General features: G+C 34.0%; 2 protein-coding genes across 3 annotated transcripts; one reads left to right on the forward strand and one right to left on the reverse strand.

Annotated features, from left to right (window-relative positions):
• Window positions 1–7,153: 7,153 nt before the first annotated feature.
• Window positions 7,154–10,350, reverse strand: LOC148604398 (carbohydrate sulfotransferase 4-like). Of its 2 annotated transcripts, none has more exons than XM_088549171.1 (4): window positions 10,150–10,350; window positions 9,855–9,941; window positions 8,319–8,502; window positions 7,154–8,101 (listed from the first exon to the last, which is right to left on the reverse strand). In XM_088549171.1, exons 1-4 carry the CDS (start codon window positions 10,274–10,276, stop codon window positions 7,294–7,296), a joined length of 1,206 nt encoding a protein of 401 aa, XP_088405297.1. In that variant the 5' UTR covers window positions 10,277–10,350; the 3' UTR covers window positions 7,154–7,293. The 2 variants fall into 2 exon arrangements, with proteins under 2 accessions (XP_088405297.1, XP_088405298.1); XM_088549172.1 differs by having other exon boundaries at window positions 10,146–10,350.
• A 967-nt stretch (window positions 10,351–11,317) lies between these two features.
• LOC148604399 (carbohydrate sulfotransferase 5-like) lies at window positions 11,318–20,059 on the forward strand. The gene is made up of 4 exons (XM_088550193.1): window positions 11,318–11,775; window positions 16,281–16,370; window positions 17,752–17,941; window positions 18,972–20,059. The coding sequence occupies exons 1-4, from the start codon at window positions 11,661–11,663 to the stop codon at window positions 19,804–19,806; spliced, it is 1,230 nt and encodes a 409-aa protein (XP_088406319.1). The 5' UTR covers window positions 11,318–11,660; the 3' UTR covers window positions 19,807–20,059.
• The last annotated feature ends 350 nt before the right edge of the window (window positions 20,060–20,409 follow it).

Raw genomic sequence — 20,409 nt, forward strand, 5'->3', positions numbered from 1 at the left:
TGTTTGAAAACACCAATTAAATTAGAATTTCGTACATTTTGATCAAGACTATTCCATTGCCTAATTGTTGCTGGAATGAAAGAATTATTTGTATTAGAGAGTCGACAATAAGGTAGAATAATGTAATATCCATTAAGTAATGGTTAAGCGCTTGAACTTTGGTCCTTAGCAGGAGTAAGTCTACATTAATATTAATAAAACATTTGTAACCTTAAATTCTCCACATGCGTCTATCGGCCAAAGATTCACACCCAATTTCTAATTTAGTAAATACCGATAATCCCATAACAGTTCTTGCTGCTTCAAACTGGAGTTGTTCTAGTTTAGAAGCGTTTCTAGAACCACTATTATCCCAGACTTCAGAGGCATATTCGAACAAACGCCTAATGTACACTAGATATAATTTTTCCTAGTAAATTATACAAAACTGATATTTCAATTTTCTCAAAACATTTAGAAGCTTTTTTACATTTGTTACAATATTTTCAATATGGAGGTTCCATTTTGCGTCGTCACAAAATGATATCCGAGGTGCTTATGACAGTTGATAATTGGAATGTCAACATCGTTGAGAGTAAACGTTATATCTGGAATTCCTACATTTGGGGGCATTATAATATCAGCTTTATCTGGATTGAATGACATTCGTCAAAGCTTTGACCAGTATTCCAACTCCTGGAGATCGTGATCAATTAGTTTTGATATGCTTATGGCTTTGGTAAGATTCCATACTTCAAGTAGTCAGAACCATGTATAATATATCAGTTTGGCTTTCGGCAGTTTAGGACTGAATGACATTCGATCATTCTAATCATGACATCAAATGTAAATATATGGTACTTGGTCTTTAATTTTTTTTTGCGTGAACATACACACAAAATAATTCGACAAAGGTTATTTTTTTTAAATGTATCACCTACTTACTTCTTGTATTGTGTTGGCCTCTTTTCGAACAGTTGACCAGTTTAGTAGTGGTCTCGGTCTGCTGCTTCAGGGTTAGCGTCTCGTATCTTAGTTACTGGAACTATATGAATAAGGAGTTCAAATTAAAAAAAAATGAAATCAAGCTATACATGTGCAAGAAAAAAAAAACAGAATCAAAATTCGGAAATAAGATCTGATGTGCCAGGAGGATTTTCCTTCTCAAAGACAGATTTTGGAACTTATTAAAGCTTGTGTCATGGTCTTTGCTGTATTTTTCACCTTCCCCGCGAAATGTGCATATACTTCAATGTGAATTTCAACTTCACACCCGTAAAACTAAATTTACCTACAAAAGTCGCCTTTCATGGTAATCGAATTCGCAGTCACGATAAGTAAAATCAGTGGCGGATCCAAAGGAGGGGAGCCTCGGGGGGCCGCCCCCTTAGAAAATTACAATTTTTAAAAATTGTACAAGATACCCTTAGAATGCAGGATTTGAGGTTTAATATTTCAAAATTTTCTTTGGGGGGGGGGGGATGCCGCAAAACTCCACTAACAAAATCGGATCACTTTGTGATCCTCACCGGTGATCCTGACAAGAATTTTTTTAAACCCCCTTTACCTGAAACTCTGGAACCGCCTCTGAAAATATGTAGACTTGTTCAACGCCAGCATACACCCTCAATTGTTTTATTGTCTTGAACCCCTTGTACCGGATCATAACAAAAGAAAAACTGTTTAGAAACATGTAGACCATAGTCAGCATACTTTGAGGGGTCTTTTAGTCTCATATAGGGTTATTTATTGATGTACATAAAATTTTAAATGACCTTGAACTTTGAAGACATTGCCTGATTCGGATCAAGTATAGCTTAGACGTTGCGTACGTTGTTGGTGTCATATTCAACTGAACCGGGGCTGGTTACGAAAACTTAAATGTTGCTATTAGAATGTGGAGTAATCAAAGGCAATATAGATATTGAAATGTTCGAAAATGGTTATTGTTATAGGATTATAATCATAAATCTTTTTATTACCATTAATTGTGGAGGGAAAGCACTATTCCATCACAAGAACGTCCATTTTCATATGTGGACAGGTAACATTAAGAAATGCTTGCTTTCCAATTCACCAATATATCTAAGTTGTTTTCGTGGCGTATTTTGATAAAAACAAACTTTTATAGTTTCTTTTCGAAACTTTGTCAGATAGTACTGGCCCCGGTTTCTGAAATATACGGAGCTTTCGGTTTGTGTGTATCTAAAACGGTTTAAGAAATTTTCCCAAAATTAGTTTTTCCGCTACGGGGCAGATAACTCTGGAACGACAAATGATCACGTCTCTCAGAGTGAATTCCAAAGTCTTATCTCAGATTGCAAAAGATGGTCAAAATCTTGTCGCGATATGATTTAATGAGAAGCGGCAGAAAAAAAAGAATAATAATAATCAGAAGAAATACAAGGTCTTCCCATTGAAACGAGAAAGACCTTAATAATATTGATTATTCGAATAAAAATATGGTATCCTCGAGTTAATACGACAAAAAGAAAAAAAAATCAATTTTTGAAAATGTTGCTTATCGGTGTATTTTCGCCGATTTCTGAAAATTGTCAAATTTTGCATTGTATGCATTGTGACATATCATTGGATGTGGAACCATGCTTCTAAATTGATTGGAAGTAGTTCGAGTTGTCTATCTTTAACCATATTGGCAAAAATGGCAAGCAAAAAAAAAACCAAAAAAAAAAAAACCAAGTTTTGACCCAGTTTTTGACCATTAGAACAAATGACCTTGACCTTGGTATTTTTAGGTAGCATTTACGCCCCTGTTCAAGGATAAATATAATATGTCTTCACTTATATTAATACAACCTGCCTGCACTAAGTTAGTACAATCTATCTGTATTGAGTTAGTAGTATTTCGGACCCAGTCTTTATATTTCCGGTCAAAGTATAACCACAACAATATCAACTGTAATAATAATAATAATAAATTGTTTTTATTGCATTCATTCGTAAATTCTACGACGAATTATAGTTTTTTTAATTCAACCTCGAGAGAGCCTGTGACATGATAGTGAATTCGTTCCGAGTACTGAATTTCGAATACCCAACAGAAAAACTTCGAAACCGTTAAAATGCGAGCCGACTGAAAAGTGTGATGTAAAATAAAATGACATTCGTTATTTATACCTATGATACAAATGATCTTTGATAACATGAGACTGAATAATAAATAAAATAGATTTTTTATTCTGTTCAAATTCGTGAACAGCAAATCAAGGGACTGAGAAGCTTCGATTTCACAATTTGGAGATGAAGACAATGAGAAGTTTAGTTTGAACATTTATGGTATTTAATAAATTCATCAAAACTATTTCTATTTAATATTAAATTAACACAAAAAGTCATCAGATAGTTAATGTAAACGTTAAATGATATCCTAATTTAATATCCTAAATTGTCTACCCCGGACTTGACTTTTTATGAGCAACTCGGCGAGTGTTTCTAGAAAAGCAGAGGACGCTTACCCTACCGGTGCTATTGGTCCATACTCCCAATTTTTAGTGGAGTCCGAGTTGCTCATTTACTCTTGTTACTTTGTATGTATGATTTTAGTTACTTTATGTTCTTTGTTGTGCGTGTCTGTTTTCCATGTCTGGTCTTTGTCCCTGGATTATATTAATTTGATTACCGCTATAACCTTGTTTCCCAAAGAACATAAGTAACTAAAATCATACATACAAAGTAACAAAAGCAAATGAGCAACTCGGACTCCACTAAAAACTGGGAGCATGGACTAGGTGCACCGGAAGGGTAAGCGTCCTCTGCTTTTCTAGAAACACCCGCCGAGTTGCTCATAAAAAGTCAAGTCCAGGGTAGACGAAAGAGGAAAGGAAAACTATGACACTTTGAACAAATCAGTTTTCATGGCGCAGATGGATACACCGTAGCGATCCACAAGTTCATGATGACGACAATAAAACTTCTGTAGTGATGACTTCAATCTTACTTACAGATTGAAAAGCAAAATTATTTTCATCACGCTCAAAGGTTTATTTTTCCAAGTCTGAATCTATGACATGTAGTTTTTCATTCTGGTTATGAAAAAAAATGTAACAATAAGAACTTCATTAAACTCATTAATTTATAAACCATACACATAATAACTAGATTAACTTGTAAAACTTGTCCGCCAAATTCAAAGCAACTATCAACAAAAAAACCAAAAAAAAAAAAAAAAACAAAAACAACACCCCCCCCCAAAAAAAAAAAAAACAAAAAAAAAAACAAAAAAAAACAAAACAAAACAAAACCGGAGCATCAGTAATGACAAAATCCAAATACATAGCCCTAACGTAAATTAAGGAATCAGAGAACATCTACATACACAATATAGCGAAAAATACAATTATCTATTGCTGTATACTTACAATGTACTACTTTCTTTATTTATCATTATTGAAGACGTATCAATGAATAGATAAATTGATAATAACCTAAACATCGCTTTCGTTTTCAAATTTACAAATAATTAAATTAGTTGGCATTATTTTCGCGAACTAAGGTTATATCAAAAGAACGTAATCCAGAGACAAAGACCAGACATTGAAAACAGACATAAACAAGACATAAACAACAAAGAACATGAAGTAACAAAAGACGTTTGTATCGTAAATACATATAAAAAAAAAAACATTATAACACTGGTTTTTGTCCTTGTCTTGTTTTTTTTTTTTGTACAAAAGTGCAAGTAAATGGTTAGAGGAAAATACATGATTGGCAATAATATCTGGTTTATTGACACAGAAGATTGTCAAAATTCGCCAAGTCTCCTCTGTGAAGCAGTAAATGTCCCACTTTTTTCTCCATGCATATATATGGAGGTAGAATTGGCTATCTTTGAATATTTTCAAATTTCTAAAACCTTGAATTTTCTTTTTGCTCATTATATTTAAATAATTCTTCCAGAAATTTCAAACCTATTGACTTGATATTAAGTCCAGCATTACATTCATTACATATTCCAACCAAAATTTATTGAAAGCAATGAGCAGTACAAAAATGAGATTTCTGAATACTTTGCCAATCAGACATGTAAAAAAAAATTGCCCATCTTGTCATGTGAACCAATGCGTAACCAGAGGAGTCTCGTAGATAAATTGTAGTGAAATACTTAAGCATATAAATGTAATTATGATTGTACACAGAACAACTTAAACAAACATCTTATAATTTGATGAGTTGTGAATGTCATGTGTGATTGTTTAGTTGTTAGATTCTGGAATGGCGTAATTTACATTTGAAACAGATTTGAGGTGACGTTAATGAAAAAATAATTATGTTTTTTTAGGTTGTGAATATTATGACTTTGTTACAATTAAATGGCAGTATAATGGATTCTGCTCTCTGTTTTTGTTACAAATCATCAATTATAAGCATTGTTTTTTTTTATAATTTAAAATTAAAATGACACAACTTTTTCGAAGCAATAAACTAAGCATGAGAATTGTATAGCACTGTTAACAAGCTTAATAGGATCATCTTCATATCTGTTAAGATCAGTGTGAGGTTCATCATTATATTTGTTAAGATCAATTATGTTTCTCCATCAGGAATGATGTCTCATTACTTGTAATATTTGTTTATACGCTGCCTATTACTGGATGATGGATATTCATAAATCGATTGATTTTATAAAACTTTTATGGTGCACTATAAATTTCATCGGAATTTTTAATTACACGTACCATCACATTGAAATGTCTTGGAGTGTTAGTGTTTGTGCCCAGAGCATGCAGTGGTCTGGTCTAATTACACGTACTATCACATTGAAATGTCTTGGAGGGTTAGTGTTTGTGTCCAGAGCAATGCAGTGGTCTGGTCTAATTACACGTACCATCACATTGAAATGTCTTGGAGGGTTAGTGTTTGTGTCCAGAGCATGCAGTGGTCTGGTCTAATTACACGTACCATCACATTGAAATGTCTTGGAGGGTTAGTGTTTGTGTCCAGAGCAATGCAGTGGTCTGGTCTAATTACACGTACCATCACATTGAAATGTCTTGGAGGGTTAGTGTTTGTGTCCAGAGCATGCAGTGGTCTGGTCTAATTACACGTACCATCACATTGAAATGTCTTGGAGGGTTAGTGTTTGTGTCCAGAGCAGTAGTCTGGTCTAATTACACGTACCATCACATTGAAATGTCTTGGAGGGTTAGTGTTTGTGTCCAGAGCATGCAGTGGTCTGGTCTAATTACACGTACCATCACATTGAAATGTCTTGGAGGGTTAGTGTTTGTGTCCAGAGCAGTGGTCTGGTCTAATTACACGTACCATCACATTGAAATGTCTTGGAGGGTTAGTGTTTGTGTCCAGAGCAGTGGTCTGGTCTAATTACGCGTACCATCACATTGAAATGCCTTGGAGGGTTAGTGTTTGTGTCCAGAGCAGTGGTCTGGTCTAATTACACGTACCATCACATTGAAATGTCTTGGAGGGTTAGTGTTTGTGTCCAGAGCAGTGGTCTGGGCTAATTACACGTACCATCACATTGAAATGTCTTGGAGGGTTAGTGTTTGTGTCCAGAGCAGTGGTCTGGTCTAATATCTGATTGCATAGGTCAATATCTTATGAATAGTTAATTTGAATACCCCAGTGGGAGTGCCTGCCACTGTAAGGGATCATAGAGTTTACTGTGATTTTTTTTGGAATGAACTAAGGCACTTTTGTTTTTATCACCAATTACATTATTATATTATGAATCTATTTACTTGACACAATGTATACATGATCATGTATTGTACAAATTACAGATAAAATTGTTCATGCATCAACATTTCTTTGTTTCATTGTTATTTCAAATCATTATTTTGATGCAGAATAAAATTCTAATATTGACTTCTATATTTTTGTGTTTTGTGTCTTTTGTGGTCAAGTTTAGAGTTTAATTGCTGTTATTGCGCACTGTACATACTGAAGTACAATTTAATCAGCCTGCTACCATTATTAGGTATGAATTAAAAAAAAGTAAACTGCTTTAGCATGATGCGGTCGTTTTGTGTGTGTTGGCAAAATACAACTATATATTTAATTGAGGTCACTTATTTATATTATAGACAAGATACATCCATCCAACTTTTTAGTTTATTCACACTTTTACCAAGTTTTGTCTCTACCTACTTATGATAATAAGGTTCTTCCCTAGTCAAGATTTAGGACACCCACATATACTTATATATTTTTATTATTTTAATGAAAAATTGAATATTTTATTTTTGTCATGTGAAGGCAAATATTGCACACAGCTGAATAGAACGCACTTCAGAAGTAACCACTAACCACAGTAACAATCCAATCTGTGCATCATTAGTACAAATTGAAAACTTCTTCCTTGAGTGGCTTTTGCAATGTGGGTATATCAATATCCTGAAGTGTTTGTAAATCCATTTTCTTGTAGCCCAAAAGTCTATAAGTCTCCAAGCAAGCATTGTCTACCAGATTGAGATCGTTCTGGGTGACTGAAAACCTCCACTGATTTGCTATTTTATACCCATCCCCTGTTCTAGTCAGCCAAGGATTTCCAGGATAGGCTTTTGATTGCTGCATTAAGTGATGCCTTATAAATCTGTCTGCTCGCTGCGAAAAAGGCAAGTTAGTAAAATTGAAAACCATTTTGAACGACTTAATAGGATCTCTGAAAAGTGCTTCGTATTTCAAAACAAATAAATTAGCAGCAAAATGTTGCTTTAATATTGATGTTGCTCTCAAATCTAACATGATATCTTGGCACAACTTATAAGCATAATCAGACACGTTCTTCCGAGCCAACAGTTTGTTTGTCACCAGTGATTGGATCATTGCCCTCGGATCTCTAATGATATAGATAACTTTTAGATCTTTATTCCTTACCAGTAGATGCACGAGCGCATTCATCCGCAATCTTACAACTTTTGCAATTCTCACTGCTTGAGGCAAACACACACTTTCAAGCATTTTTATACAAAACCCTAGGGCGGAATGACGAATGCAAGAGAAATATTTCCTCGTCACCTTCGAGTGATGCACCAGGTTAGGATGTTTGAGATCACCCATATTAAGTTGAGAGAATTTACAATCGAACCAGTACATAAGCATATCAGCTTGTGCCTTAGGTAACTCTTTCATTGGTATATTCCTGAAATATGCATAAGCACATACTTAATTTGATATATCAAAGTTCAAACTACGTGTATGTTATTTATCAACAAGTAATGTACCATCACCAAATGTTTGAGAAAGGGAAAAGGGGTGTGTGAGCTATTGCTAAATGTTACTTTTGCAAGATTTTTCCTTTACGGGTATCCCTTTTGCTCATTGATGTGTGGTCCAAAACTTAAATAGTTTGTACATACTTTGAAGTTCCGCCGTAAAAAGTAATATATTCATAGCTATGTATTTTCTCTGTCAGGTCCATGATCGGTTCAAAAACGTGGAAATTGTTACCAGCTTCTGTCAAACTGTCAAAGGTCATGGTCGTACCTCCACGAAAGTATCCCTGTACAAGTACACAAGTCACATCCATACAAAATGTAGTCTCTGGTGAAAAAATAAGAAGCAAAATAAGTTAATAAGATATATTTTAAAGATATAGAAATGAAGCGTCATAACCATAATTCTATAACTCGAACAGGCATAACCACGCACAATATATCAGGATTTCGACACAACACGAATTTTGGATGAATTGCCACCCGTCTTATCGTAACATTATGATTCATAAAATGTTAATTTCGTAATTTTTCTTTTAAACGTCTTTGCCCTCCACACACACACACGCGTGCGCGCACACACAAACAAACAGAAGAAAGAGCATGAAGTAACCAAAATAATATACATACAAAGTAACAAAAATAAATGAGCAACTCGGACTCCACTAAAAACTAGAAGCATGGACTAGGTGCACCGGTAGTGTAAGTGTCCTCTGCCTTCTAAAACACCCACCGAGTTGCTCATAAAAAGTCAAGACGACCATTAAACTTTTGTTGTGATGACTTCAAACTTGTAGCCACATAACCCTGTTCTTCCAAAAGCCTAATTGTAAGAAGTCTAGCTCGATACAAAAATATGCGATGTTACGGCAAGCTCTTGGATAACGTACGAGATGTAATATGAAAACTACATACGCAGGTGCTGAAGGGAAGTTGTTAAACAACGAATCTAATAGTTTTTAGATAAATGCATTAGCTACTTTGCCAAAAGAACTTGAGATAAAGGATACTACAGACACTGTGAAGTCAGCCTCATATCTAGACCTACACTTAGAAATCGATGGTAAAGGAAAACTATTAACCAAACTTTGACTTTTCATTCAGAATCGTCAACTTTCCTTTCAACTGTGAAAACATCCCTTCGGCACCTGCGTATGGAGTGTTCATATCACAACTCATACGTTATGCCAGAGCTTGCCGAAACTACGCAGACTTTTTGTATCGCGCTAGAACTCTAACAAATAGCCTTCTGAAACAGGGTTATGTTGCTACAAGATTGAAGTCATCACTACAGAAGTTTTATGGTCGTCATCATGAGCTCGTGGATCGTTATGGTGTATCCATCTGCACCATGAAAACTGATTTATTCAACGGGTCATAGTTTCCCTTTCCTCGTTTGTTTACTCCGGACTTTATGAGCAACTCGGTGGGTGTTTCTAGAAAAGTAGAGGACGCTTACCCTACCGGTGCACCTGGTCTATGCTCCCAGTTTTTAGTGGAGTCCGAGTTGCTCATTTGCTTTTGTTACTTTGTATATATGACTTTAGTTATTTATGTTCTTTGTTGTGTATGTCTGTTTTCCATGTCTGGTCTTTGTCCCTGGATTACATTCTTTTGATTACCGCTATAACCTTGGTTCCCTTGATTACTCTTGCCCTTAGTTATGTACATTAATCTTACCTCCTTTTGAGCCGTTGACCAGTTTTGTAATGGTCGCTAACACGTTTTCGTCTGCTACTTTAAGATTAACATCTCGTATCTTCATTGCTGAATGAAGAAATTACAAAGTGAATGGTTAGTTCAAATTTGGAAAACATATTTTGAAATCAAGATAACCTTTACACCCATAAAAAAATTGACCCACAAAACTCATTTTTCTTGGTTATTCCAAGCAGTCAAACCATCCCTCCTAAAACAAAAGTACATTGGTAACACATTTTACATTTTAAGTCCCACTAAGTATTCAGATACCTGCCTGTGTTATGTCGGTTCGTTCTGACACCTAACAACATAATCAAAAGGATCAATAAGAGCATCCATCGTTTTTCCTTGTTATATAAATGATATATGTACCACCGAATGCGACGACAGATATATCGCATTGTCCATTGACTTATATAACTACTTGTATGTTTCAACTTGTTTTTCAAACCAAAATATAAGTCATAACAATGCCTGTATTGTTAGTTCTCGATATATACCACTGCGGGTAAATGATCTGTGACGCTATTGTTTTACTTTGAAAATGGACACTTTATTTTTCGAAGACAGTAAATCAGAATTAAATCTTTACTTTCAGTCAAGAGAGTTTAAATTTTCTGTTCACATTGCATGTAGCTTACAAGTAAGCATGTAAGTATAACTAAGTTCCAACTTACTATTTAAAAAAAATGGCGTTAATAATGTATATGATTCTTGACACAAATAAGATGTAAATACGGGAAACGAAAGACAGCTTACAAAATATCTGCTTTAATCTGTACGACAGGCATCGAATTAAAAAAAATCGTAAGAGTAAATAATGTCATAACAGAAAATAGCATTGTGACGTCATAATTTACGACCAATTTCACACTTACGACTTTTGTGAATTCGACGTCAGTGGCCCTTTTCAGAAAAAATCGTAAGAGTAAAATTAGTCGTAAGTTATGACGTCATAACTTACGACTAGGTCTATATTTCATTATTTGATGTAGTACTTTTTGTCTAGCTTTTCGTACGGTATTGTCATCAGTCGCAAGACGTCAAACATTTCGTGGGGAACAAAAAAGCCGGTCGGCATCCATATCGTGAGTCTTAGTGTCTACCCTAAGAAAAAGGTATAACATTTTCAAAGACATTTTATATTTCTAATAGTTGGCTTAAAATTATGATTTTTGATACAAAAAATGTGCAGTCACAGGGTGTATCCAGGATTAGGAAAGCTTTAGAGAAAATCAAGAGTTTACAAAAATTTGGATTAATCTGGGTTTGATATTCATTGTCTCAACACTCACTGATAGTTTGGGAAATCAATTAAACCTATTTAAAAATCTTTGTCTAGTAGATGATAAATGGATTTCAACTCCAATTATTGGATATCCACAATTAAATGCATGGCAAATTATTGACAAGTCTGTTTTCTTCCAAACAGTTTAGTACGTTTTGTAGGTGTTTAGTTAGTAAAGATTATCCTAAATTCGCATTGTGGAATCCTTCCTTTCTGGATTAATGTCATCCGTTACTTAACTATTTGTTACAAATTAAATCTGATTGATCTCCCCTGTATCGTGACACTGGGAAGTCAGCGAGACAAGTATGTGTTTTAAATGTTCGCTTTAAAAAAGATATTGCGATAAAAGTATTTTTTTCATTTGGATAGTTACACAAATATTGTATTGAGTAGCACCGATTTTAGTGCCTGGTGATACGGAGCTGAAGACAATAGGAAGTTTGTTTTAAATATTAATGGCCTTTCACTACTAACCTACTTTCAACTTTCTTGCAATGAAGAATGTGACAAGAAAAATTGGCTTAAGAAGAAAATCGCGGTTCTTGACAACATTTGTTATTCTAATTGGACTGTGGATAATTTTTTCTGTAGACTACGTACCCAGTAAAGGTATGACCGTTTATTATTTTTAATTTCAAATTATTTGTCGTTATAGAAAGAATATCCTATATATATATGTATTCAAGGTTTTAAACTGTTAATCAAGCAGTATTGCCAAATTCCAAAATTTTCGGATTTTTTTTCACCTGCCCCCGTCTCTTTTGATCCTTGTTTTGTATTTTTTCAAAGTTTTCCCATGTCTCGTTTCAGAGCGAAATGCTAATAAAACTACCAATATCACTACGGATTTTTAAGGGCATGCTGTATTTATAAACATATAAATGTTCAGCTTTAATGAAATCATTTGAACTTGCTGATCTAAATGCGTGGCAGGGTGTTCCGGGCTCCTTCATAAAAGTGTTAAATTGTTAGAATTGATGTAATTATGTAGTTTATTTTCAAAAAGAAAAAAAAACCAAACAAAAACAAAATAAAAACAAAAATAAAATAATAAAATGTCTTTTTTAAATAGTACAAATGGTTGACTGAACTTTTTGGATTAAAAACCTTCCACTACCGTCCCACTAATTCATCAAATTGTTTTATTTTATTCCCTTAAGAAACCTATGATCCATGGTCAGTCAATATCGGTTCTATTACGATTTGACACTGTGAATTCAGGACATGTTAACCATTTTTATTTTAGGTATTGAATAAAGTTTTAAGATCTGCTACAATATACAGTCCATTGAATGAATGTTGAATTCAGCGACACACATCACCAACATCTACACAGACGTGGTTATATTTTAACTGCCTTTAAATCACAATATGCATTTTATGGTTTTAGGCCTTATGTTCATTTGTCTTGAAAATATTATGCTTCGTTTGTTCTGAAAATTAAAAAAAAATGTAGACCGTGTCTTTCTTTTACAACAGTCAAAGATGAATTGGATTTTTTTGTTTCTGTTGTCCATAAACGTATAGATACTTTACTGTGTGAACTTACTTGTAAATCATGCGAGACATACACACTCAATTATACATTACAGGCTCATTTCATTATTTCACTTCATTGTTACATATATGTATGACTTTTTGTCGTTAATTCTTGTACAACACTTTTTTCTGATGCATTTAGTTTAAGGTTTAAGTAAATTTTTCGGTAAACTGATGGAATTTTATTGCCATTATAAGTTTTACACATTAAAATCATATGCTTAACTCAATAATCTGCCATATAAAGTAAAGAGGAAACGGGTAATTTGCCAAAGAGACAACACTTCCAAATATGTAGGGATTAATAGCAAATTAACGCATTCTATGAGACTTCAAAAAACGGTAGGAAGTTTCCAACACGAAGACTGGCCCCTCAAATGATGCTTAATTTGTCATATTCACTTTTTTCTTGAGGAAAACATAATCCCCTTTGGAAATATTTGTACCTCACGAAATGAGCAGAAGATTTACTATATTAAAATGGAAGAAACATACTTCCGCCTAACCTTTTATATTAATAACTTGCAAATACAGTGAAATCTGTCTAAGCCGGATTCTAATTAATTTAAAACCCTGTCTAAGCCAAACGCTCTTTACGATCATATCATACAGATTTAAATGTTTTTGAACCTATGTTAACAGAACACCTGTCGTAACCGAACAAACTCCAGAAAAGGATTTGGTTACAACAGGTTTCACAGTTTACTATTTGAGAATTGTGATGTAATAAAAACACATACAATGTAATTGTTATATCCATTACCCTTAATATAAGTGGTCGAGGTTTTAAGATGTCAAAACAAAAACAAAATAAAATTTTAAATGAATAAATAAATAAATAAATAAAAAATAAATAAATAAATAAATGAAAATCGAAAACAGATTATAAAACGTCAAGCAAGATAAAGATGGGACTAGTAAAATAGTTGAATCAACTTTCAAGATTAAAACAAATTCTCTATATATCACATGAAAACTTTCAACAATCCCCGGTTGAGGACCGTCAAACAAATTTACGATTCTATATTCTCTTTAGAAACAAATGAACCTTGGTCAGACAATATTGCTACTATTGGTGATCCAAGTCTACAATTATTGATAAACGATTTGACATTGATAATTCAATAGATGTGAACTATTTCATTCTAAGTATTGAATAAAGTTTAAAGACCTGCTATACAGTCTATTGTATAAATGTTAATTTCAACGACACACATAAGCAATTTCTGTACAGTCATAGTTATATTTGAACAACCTTTAAATCACAATATGCATTTTGTGGTGACATTCCACATTGTCACGCAACTTTAAATTATCATGCTTCGTTGGTTGAATTTCTGACCCATTTCTGCACAATTTTAAATTTAAAAAGTAGGCCGTGTCTTTTGTTTAACCTTTTTGTTTCTGCTTTTATTGTTCGCTTTCAAAGACAATAGAAACCGTTTGTCTTGATTTTACTAATAAATCCAACGGACTCCATGCATAGATACAGTTCGTGAAATCCAGGCTATGCGAACGAACTTTTAAACATGTACATATTCATTGATACACTATATATTTCTAATAAATTCGGCCTTATTTCAATTCATTATTTGGAAGTTTTTGTCGTTATATATTACATACTATGCATTTACATGTAGCTTCTTTTCATAGGCTAATCGTAGGCGAACTCCGGGTATGGGAAGTTTCTTACCGTTTTTATTGAAGGCCCATTGACTGCTTTTTTTCTGTTTTGTTACCTTTTGGTGGGATTGTTACCTGTTTGATTGATTGATTGTTGGGGTTTAACGTCCGAGCAGCAATATTTCAGCTATATTCAGGCAATGAACATGATTGATTGATTGATTGTTGGGGTTTAACGTCCGAGCAGCAATATTTCAGCTATATTCAGGCAATGAACATGATTGATTGATTGTTGGGGTTTAACGTCCGAGCAGCAATATTTCAGCTATATTCAGACGAATGCCTGTTTGAAGAGGTATTTTATTCACGTGTGGGATTTGTTACCTGTTTGAAGAGTGTATTATATTCACCCTTTGGTCGGATTGTTACCTGTTTGAAGAGGTATTATATTCACGTGTGGGATTTGTTACCTGTTTGAAGAGTGTATTATATTCACCTTTTGGTCGGATTGTTACCTGTTTGAAGAGGTATTATATTCACGTGTGGGATTGTTACCTGTTTGAAGAGTGTATTATATTCACCTTTTGGTCGGATTGTTACCTGTTTGAAGAGTGTATTTTATTCACGCGTGCATAACATTTGACTTTGACTTGAATTACATGTAAGGAAAACCTGAAACCACATCTTCTGACAAAATATCAAAATTGACGTTTTACCCACAAAAGTAGTTTTTTTCATTTATACTTACTAGTATCAACACTATTTAATATACAACACAGAAAAAGTTAGTTGGCATTGGTTCAGTGTTTTGAAAAGACATTCTTTACCTATAGTCGGAAGTAAACATTACCAATTATGAAACATTTACCTTCCATATCACATATCCAAAATTAACATACCCCTGTAGAACGTTTAAACGCACTGTTACTGATGGTTTCATTGAGTAAATAATTGTTTCTTAATAAGCAACTACTCAGCACTTTTTATATAAACACACATCACCCATCTTAGAAAGAAATTCTATGAAATCTTTCAACAAAGTTTCATTCAATGAAAAAGAAGAAGTTGAATCCTTGGTTTGTGGCCTTAATAAACTCAATAAACGGGGGAAAAGAATCTAAACATTTTGAGAAAACACATCATTCATCCTAGAAAGAAATCCAATAAAATTGTTCAAGAGGGTTTCATTCAATAAAAAGAATGCTAGGGTTGATGTCATGGTTGTGGCCTTAATAAATGGGAAGCAAAAACCTAAAAGATAAAATACAGACATTTATTTTGGTTTCAAGAAAAATGGACGGACGAATTAAGAAGGTGATTCTTATTTGCCCATATATTTTTTTTACATATTGAATCTTATTATGCAAGTTTTAATTTCTTTGAATACTTTTATTCCGGTCAGAATCTCATGCTTTGTAAAAAAAACGACAACAAACAAACAAACTAAAACAAACAAAACAAAACGAACACAATAAAATTTAATAATATCCGTATCAAGCTTGCCGTAACTTTTGTCCGACATCTACGGTCGTATCTAGCTGTACCTTTAAAAGAGTAATCAAGGTTATAGCGGTAATCAAAAGAATGTTATCCAGGGACAAAGACCAGACATGGAAAGCAGACATACACAACAAAGAACATAAAGTAATTAAAATCATTCATACAAAGTAACAAAAGCAAATGAGCAACTCGGACTCCACTAAAAACTGGGAGCATGGACCAGGTGCACCGGTAGGGTAAGCGTCCTCTGCTTTTCTAGAAACACCCGCCGAGTTACTCATAAAAAGTCAAGTCCGGGGTAAACAAACGAGGAAAGGAAAAAAAAGTGTTTTATAGGCTGTAAAAACAACCATAATTTATCAGAAGATATACTTTCCATCGCATGTAGTTTTAAAAGTTTTGAATTCTTTTTCACAAACCTTACATTATGTGTAGTTATTTACATATTGCAGATTCTCTCAATGTAAGCATCGAAATCCCTATTCGTATTACAGAAAACGCTATGTCAAATACAATTTTAGACCATAAAAGACAAAATACAAGTAAGTCATGATTATTGCCTTTATATTTACTTCGAAACTGTATTTATTGCATATCATGATATCATGACATATATTCCGAATGTTTTTTTTTCTCTTAGTACCTTACGCTGATGTGATACAAAAGGACGTCAATCAGAACTGTTACTACTCATTGGTTTATGATATATGAATCTCTATGAAAGAGTAATCAAGGGAACCAAGGTTATAGCGGTAATCAAAAGAATGTAATCCAGGGACAAAGACCAGACATGGAAAGCAGACATACACAACAAAGAACATAAAGTAACTAAAATCATACATACAAAGTAACAAAAGCAAATGAGCAACTCGGACTCCACTAAAAACTGGGAGCATGGACCAGGTGCACCGGTAGGGTAAGCGTCCTCTGCTTTTCTAGAAACACCCACCGAGTTGCTCATAAAAAGTCAAGTCCGGGGTAGACAAATGAGGAAAGGAAAACTATGACCCGTTGAATATATCAGTTTTCATGATGCTGATGGATACACCATAACGATCCATAAAATTCTGTAGTGATGACTTCAATCTTGTAGCAACATAACCCTGTTCCAGAAGCCTATTTGTTAGAGTTCTAGCGCGATACAAAAAGTCTGCGTAGTTTCGGCATGCTCTGGCATAACGTATGAGTTGTGATATGAACACTCCATACGCAGGAGCCGAAGAGATGTTGCCACAGATGAAAGGAAAGTTAACAATTCTGAATGAAAAGTCATCACGTTTGTCGTAAAGTTTGGTCAATAGTTTTTCTTTATCATCGATTTCTAAGTGTAGGTCAAGATATGAGGCTGACTTCACAGTGTCTGTAGTATTCTTTATCTCAAGTTCTTTTGGGTAGATGCGATGTATCAAATCCCCGAAATTAGGATTGTTTAAAGATAATACGTCATCTATATAGCGGAAACTGAGATTGAAGGATCTAGCCAAACGATATTCTTTCTTTCTGATCAGATCAGCTATAAAGTCAGCCTCATAAGAGTGAAGGAATAGGTCAGCAAGTAAAGGAGCACAATTTGTTCCCATTGGAATGCCGACCGTTTGTTGAAAAACACGTCCACCACACTGGACAAATATGTTGTCGATTAAAAATTCCAGCATTTTGTAAACATCTTCCTCTGTAAATTGTGTTCCATTTCAGAAGAGGAAGGTTGTATTTGCTATTAATAAAAAAATTGGGAAAAATTGTTTTGCGTAGTTTTAAAATTTATTTTCTTGTCATCTATGATTAAAAAGAGACAAGAGCCATAAAAAGAAATTGAGAACGTGACACCACAAATCACGTAACTATTTGATATTTGCAGTTACGTAATTGCTGAATAGAGTCTCATTTAACTGCATCCATGTTGTTTCGAATTTTTTTTTTTAGAAAAACCCCCTTTACATTGCACCAGCTGTAATTTAGTGTTAGTGGTTGGCTATTTCCGGGCAGGGTCAACCATGATGCTAGATGTACTCAGCCAATCAACGAACAGCTTCTACGCATTTGAACCAATAAACTTCTTGTCTTTTGATACTTATGAAAAAGCTAATATCACTTTTCTGAATGGAACTTCTAGGTGAGTATTATGCTTGTTTGGGAACTATTATGGTTAATTAGGCGTCCTAGAATAGTTACGTAGTCCTAGTAATGTTTACCTCTACTCCGCCGTCTTTCGTAAGACCTAGAATGATTAGGTATGTGGTGTGCAGCTTTTAGTTTCATGCTTTGAATTTGTTTCATTTAAATAAAAATTATCATCACCATCATTGACAACGACGAAACAAAGCAAACAAAGACAGAAAGATGATAATGATAATAATAATAATAAAACACGTGGAAACCGACGAATGAATTACTCTGGGAACATGCACAAGCTGTTATCGATGACGAATGCAGTACAGTTGTTAGGTGATGATTTATACACTATATCCGCCGACAAGGTAAAGATGGAAGCCACAAAACTTACAGAGTAACGATTATCATTCTGAAATAACATCACCCAGTTCCAAACATATCTGCAAAGAGATGAGAATGAAATAAGATGTCTAAGGAATTTCGATAAAATGTCGGTATAATGTATATATTGAGGTAGAAAAAATGATTGATTGATTGTTAGGGTTTAACGCCCGAGCAGCAATATTTCAGCTGTATTCAGGCGATGAACATGAAATGGATGACAAAATGAAAATGAAATAATGATGATGAAATGATAGGACACAAGGATAAAACGGTCGGCAAATTTTGATTGCCACTAGCAAAAGGGAGGGCTGGGTAGGGTCGGGCGATTTAGCCTCCTGTGACGGAGCGCAAAGGTTGTGTTTTGTGTGTGTTTTGTCTGACGTTGTTATTGGACCACTCAAAAAAATCTTTTCGAACATAAACGTAATGTTATGGCACATGAAATGCATGTTATATCATTGTTAATTTCGCATTTATCGTTCAGGAAGTATGAGATCCGTACCTGAAAAATGGGGATCAATAACAGTTCCGACATATCAACCTGCTTTACTCGTGCCTTCTGCCTTATAAATGATATTTTAATCTTTTTATTTTAGTTTACAACTTATGTTTTTCGTATGTGCTGACGGTTTCAATTTACATTTAAGGTTGTTAGACGAAGTTAGAGAACTGCCTGCGGCTCAATCAGAAATATTGTTTAATTGGTTTAATTGTAAATTTGAGGACATAAATATAAGCGATTTAATAAGCTCTAATTTACTTCATCATTCGAGAGTTACTTCACCATATTATCAATGCCAAAAGAGTCGTGGCATCAAGAACTGTTTAGATCGTCTGCTTAGGGCGTGCAAACCCAAGGCTAATAGGATATTGAAAGTGGTACGCCTGCGGGTTAGTACACTGAACTATCTTTTGCAAATTCTTCCAGGGTTAAAAGTTGTTTATTTGATTCGAGATCCTAGAGGAATTCTACATTCTTTAAGAAAAACAGGGTTGATTCCCGAAGATAAACTTAAATCTGAATCAGAGAAACTGTGTAGAAGACACATGGCCGATGACATACCAAGTGCAATAGAACTAAAAGGAAAATACCCTAACACCATTTACACTGTCAAATATGAAACGATAGTCAACGATCCGTTGACAGTATTTAAACAAATATACAACTTCACGAAATTACCTTATACAGCATTGGCAGAAACGTATATTAAGACGCATCTGATGGGGAAAACTGCTCGTAGACAAGGTAATTTCAGAACAAAATCGGGCAATGCTCAATTAATTGCAAGTGATTGGAGAAATACTATAAGTGAAGGTCAGCTAGACATTATAGATCGTGCATGTGAAAAGACGTATTTACGGTTAGGTTACTTACAGACAGACCTACGGACGGTACGTGACATGAAGGTCTCACTTCAAACAACACCAAATGAATCTGAACTTTTTAAAGTATCAGAATCACTCAGGAAAAGTAATTTGTAATTTCACGATCAGATTTCAAATAATCATAAGTCTATATAGCTTGAACTACTGTTCTTGTAAGAATAATGGTCATCACGACCAAGGAATGGACATATTAATGGAATAGTATGCATTAGCGGTAATAGGACTCTTTTATTTCTAGATGATTTTTTGGTAAATGTTTTATTAGTTTGTATAATATTGAAAACATTTTAGCCAATTTTGTTTTGAATTTTGACGAGAATCTTACTTTTAATAAAGATTTTTCACTATACTATGGGAATCAAATCTACTGTAATAACATTAACATCGATTTGCCAAACCAAGCTAAGTTTTAATATTAAATATCCATCTGTTTGCGTCGATTTAGGTAAATATTAGACCACGAAGATTGCTTTCATCATACATTTCTCATCATTTAATCATAAGTTTGTCAGATTATTAAACTATAATATATTTCTATTACTGTTAATGGTATTGTATGGTTTATCTGTACATGATCTTCCAGTATGTTATATAAATATTTTTAAGAAAAGGTTTTTATTGGGATGAAATATTTTGCCTGATTAGTTGAATTGCATGGACACACCTTCATTTTCCACTCAATCTGGTCTGGGATAGTTT

Source organism: Perna viridis, chromosome 10 (genome assembly GCF_037379345.1).
Source record: "Perna viridis isolate PV_CMFRI_1.1 ecotype Kerala chromosome 10, ASM3737934v1, whole genome shotgun sequence".
In the NCBI taxonomy this organism is placed as follows: domain Eukaryota; kingdom Metazoa; phylum Mollusca; class Bivalvia; order Mytilida; family Mytilidae; genus Perna; species Perna viridis.

Coding starts and splice junctions, on each gene's coding strand:
- LOC148604398 (XM_088549171.1), bottom strand. CDS start 10,276: ATGCGATATATCTGTCGTCGCATTCGGTGGTACATATATCATTTATAT. Junction 9,942..10,149: donor AACGAACCGACATAACACAG/GCAGGTATCTGA, acceptor TTCTTCATTCAG/CAATGAAGATACGAGATGTT. Junction 8,503..9,854: donor GGTCAACGGCTCAAAAGGAG/GTAAGATTAATG, acceptor TTTTTTCACCAG/AGACTACATTTTGTATGGAT.
- LOC148604399 (XM_088550193.1), top strand. CDS start 11,661: ATGAAGAATGTGACAAGAAAAATTGGCTTAAGAAGAAAATCGCGGTTC. Junction 11,776..16,280: donor AGACTACGTACCCAGTAAAG/GTATGACCGTTT, acceptor TACATATTGCAG/ATTCTCTCAATGTAAGCATC. Junction 17,942..18,971: donor TTTCTGAATGGAACTTCTAG/GTGAGTATTATG, acceptor TTTACATTTAAG/GTTGTTAGACGAAGTTAGAG.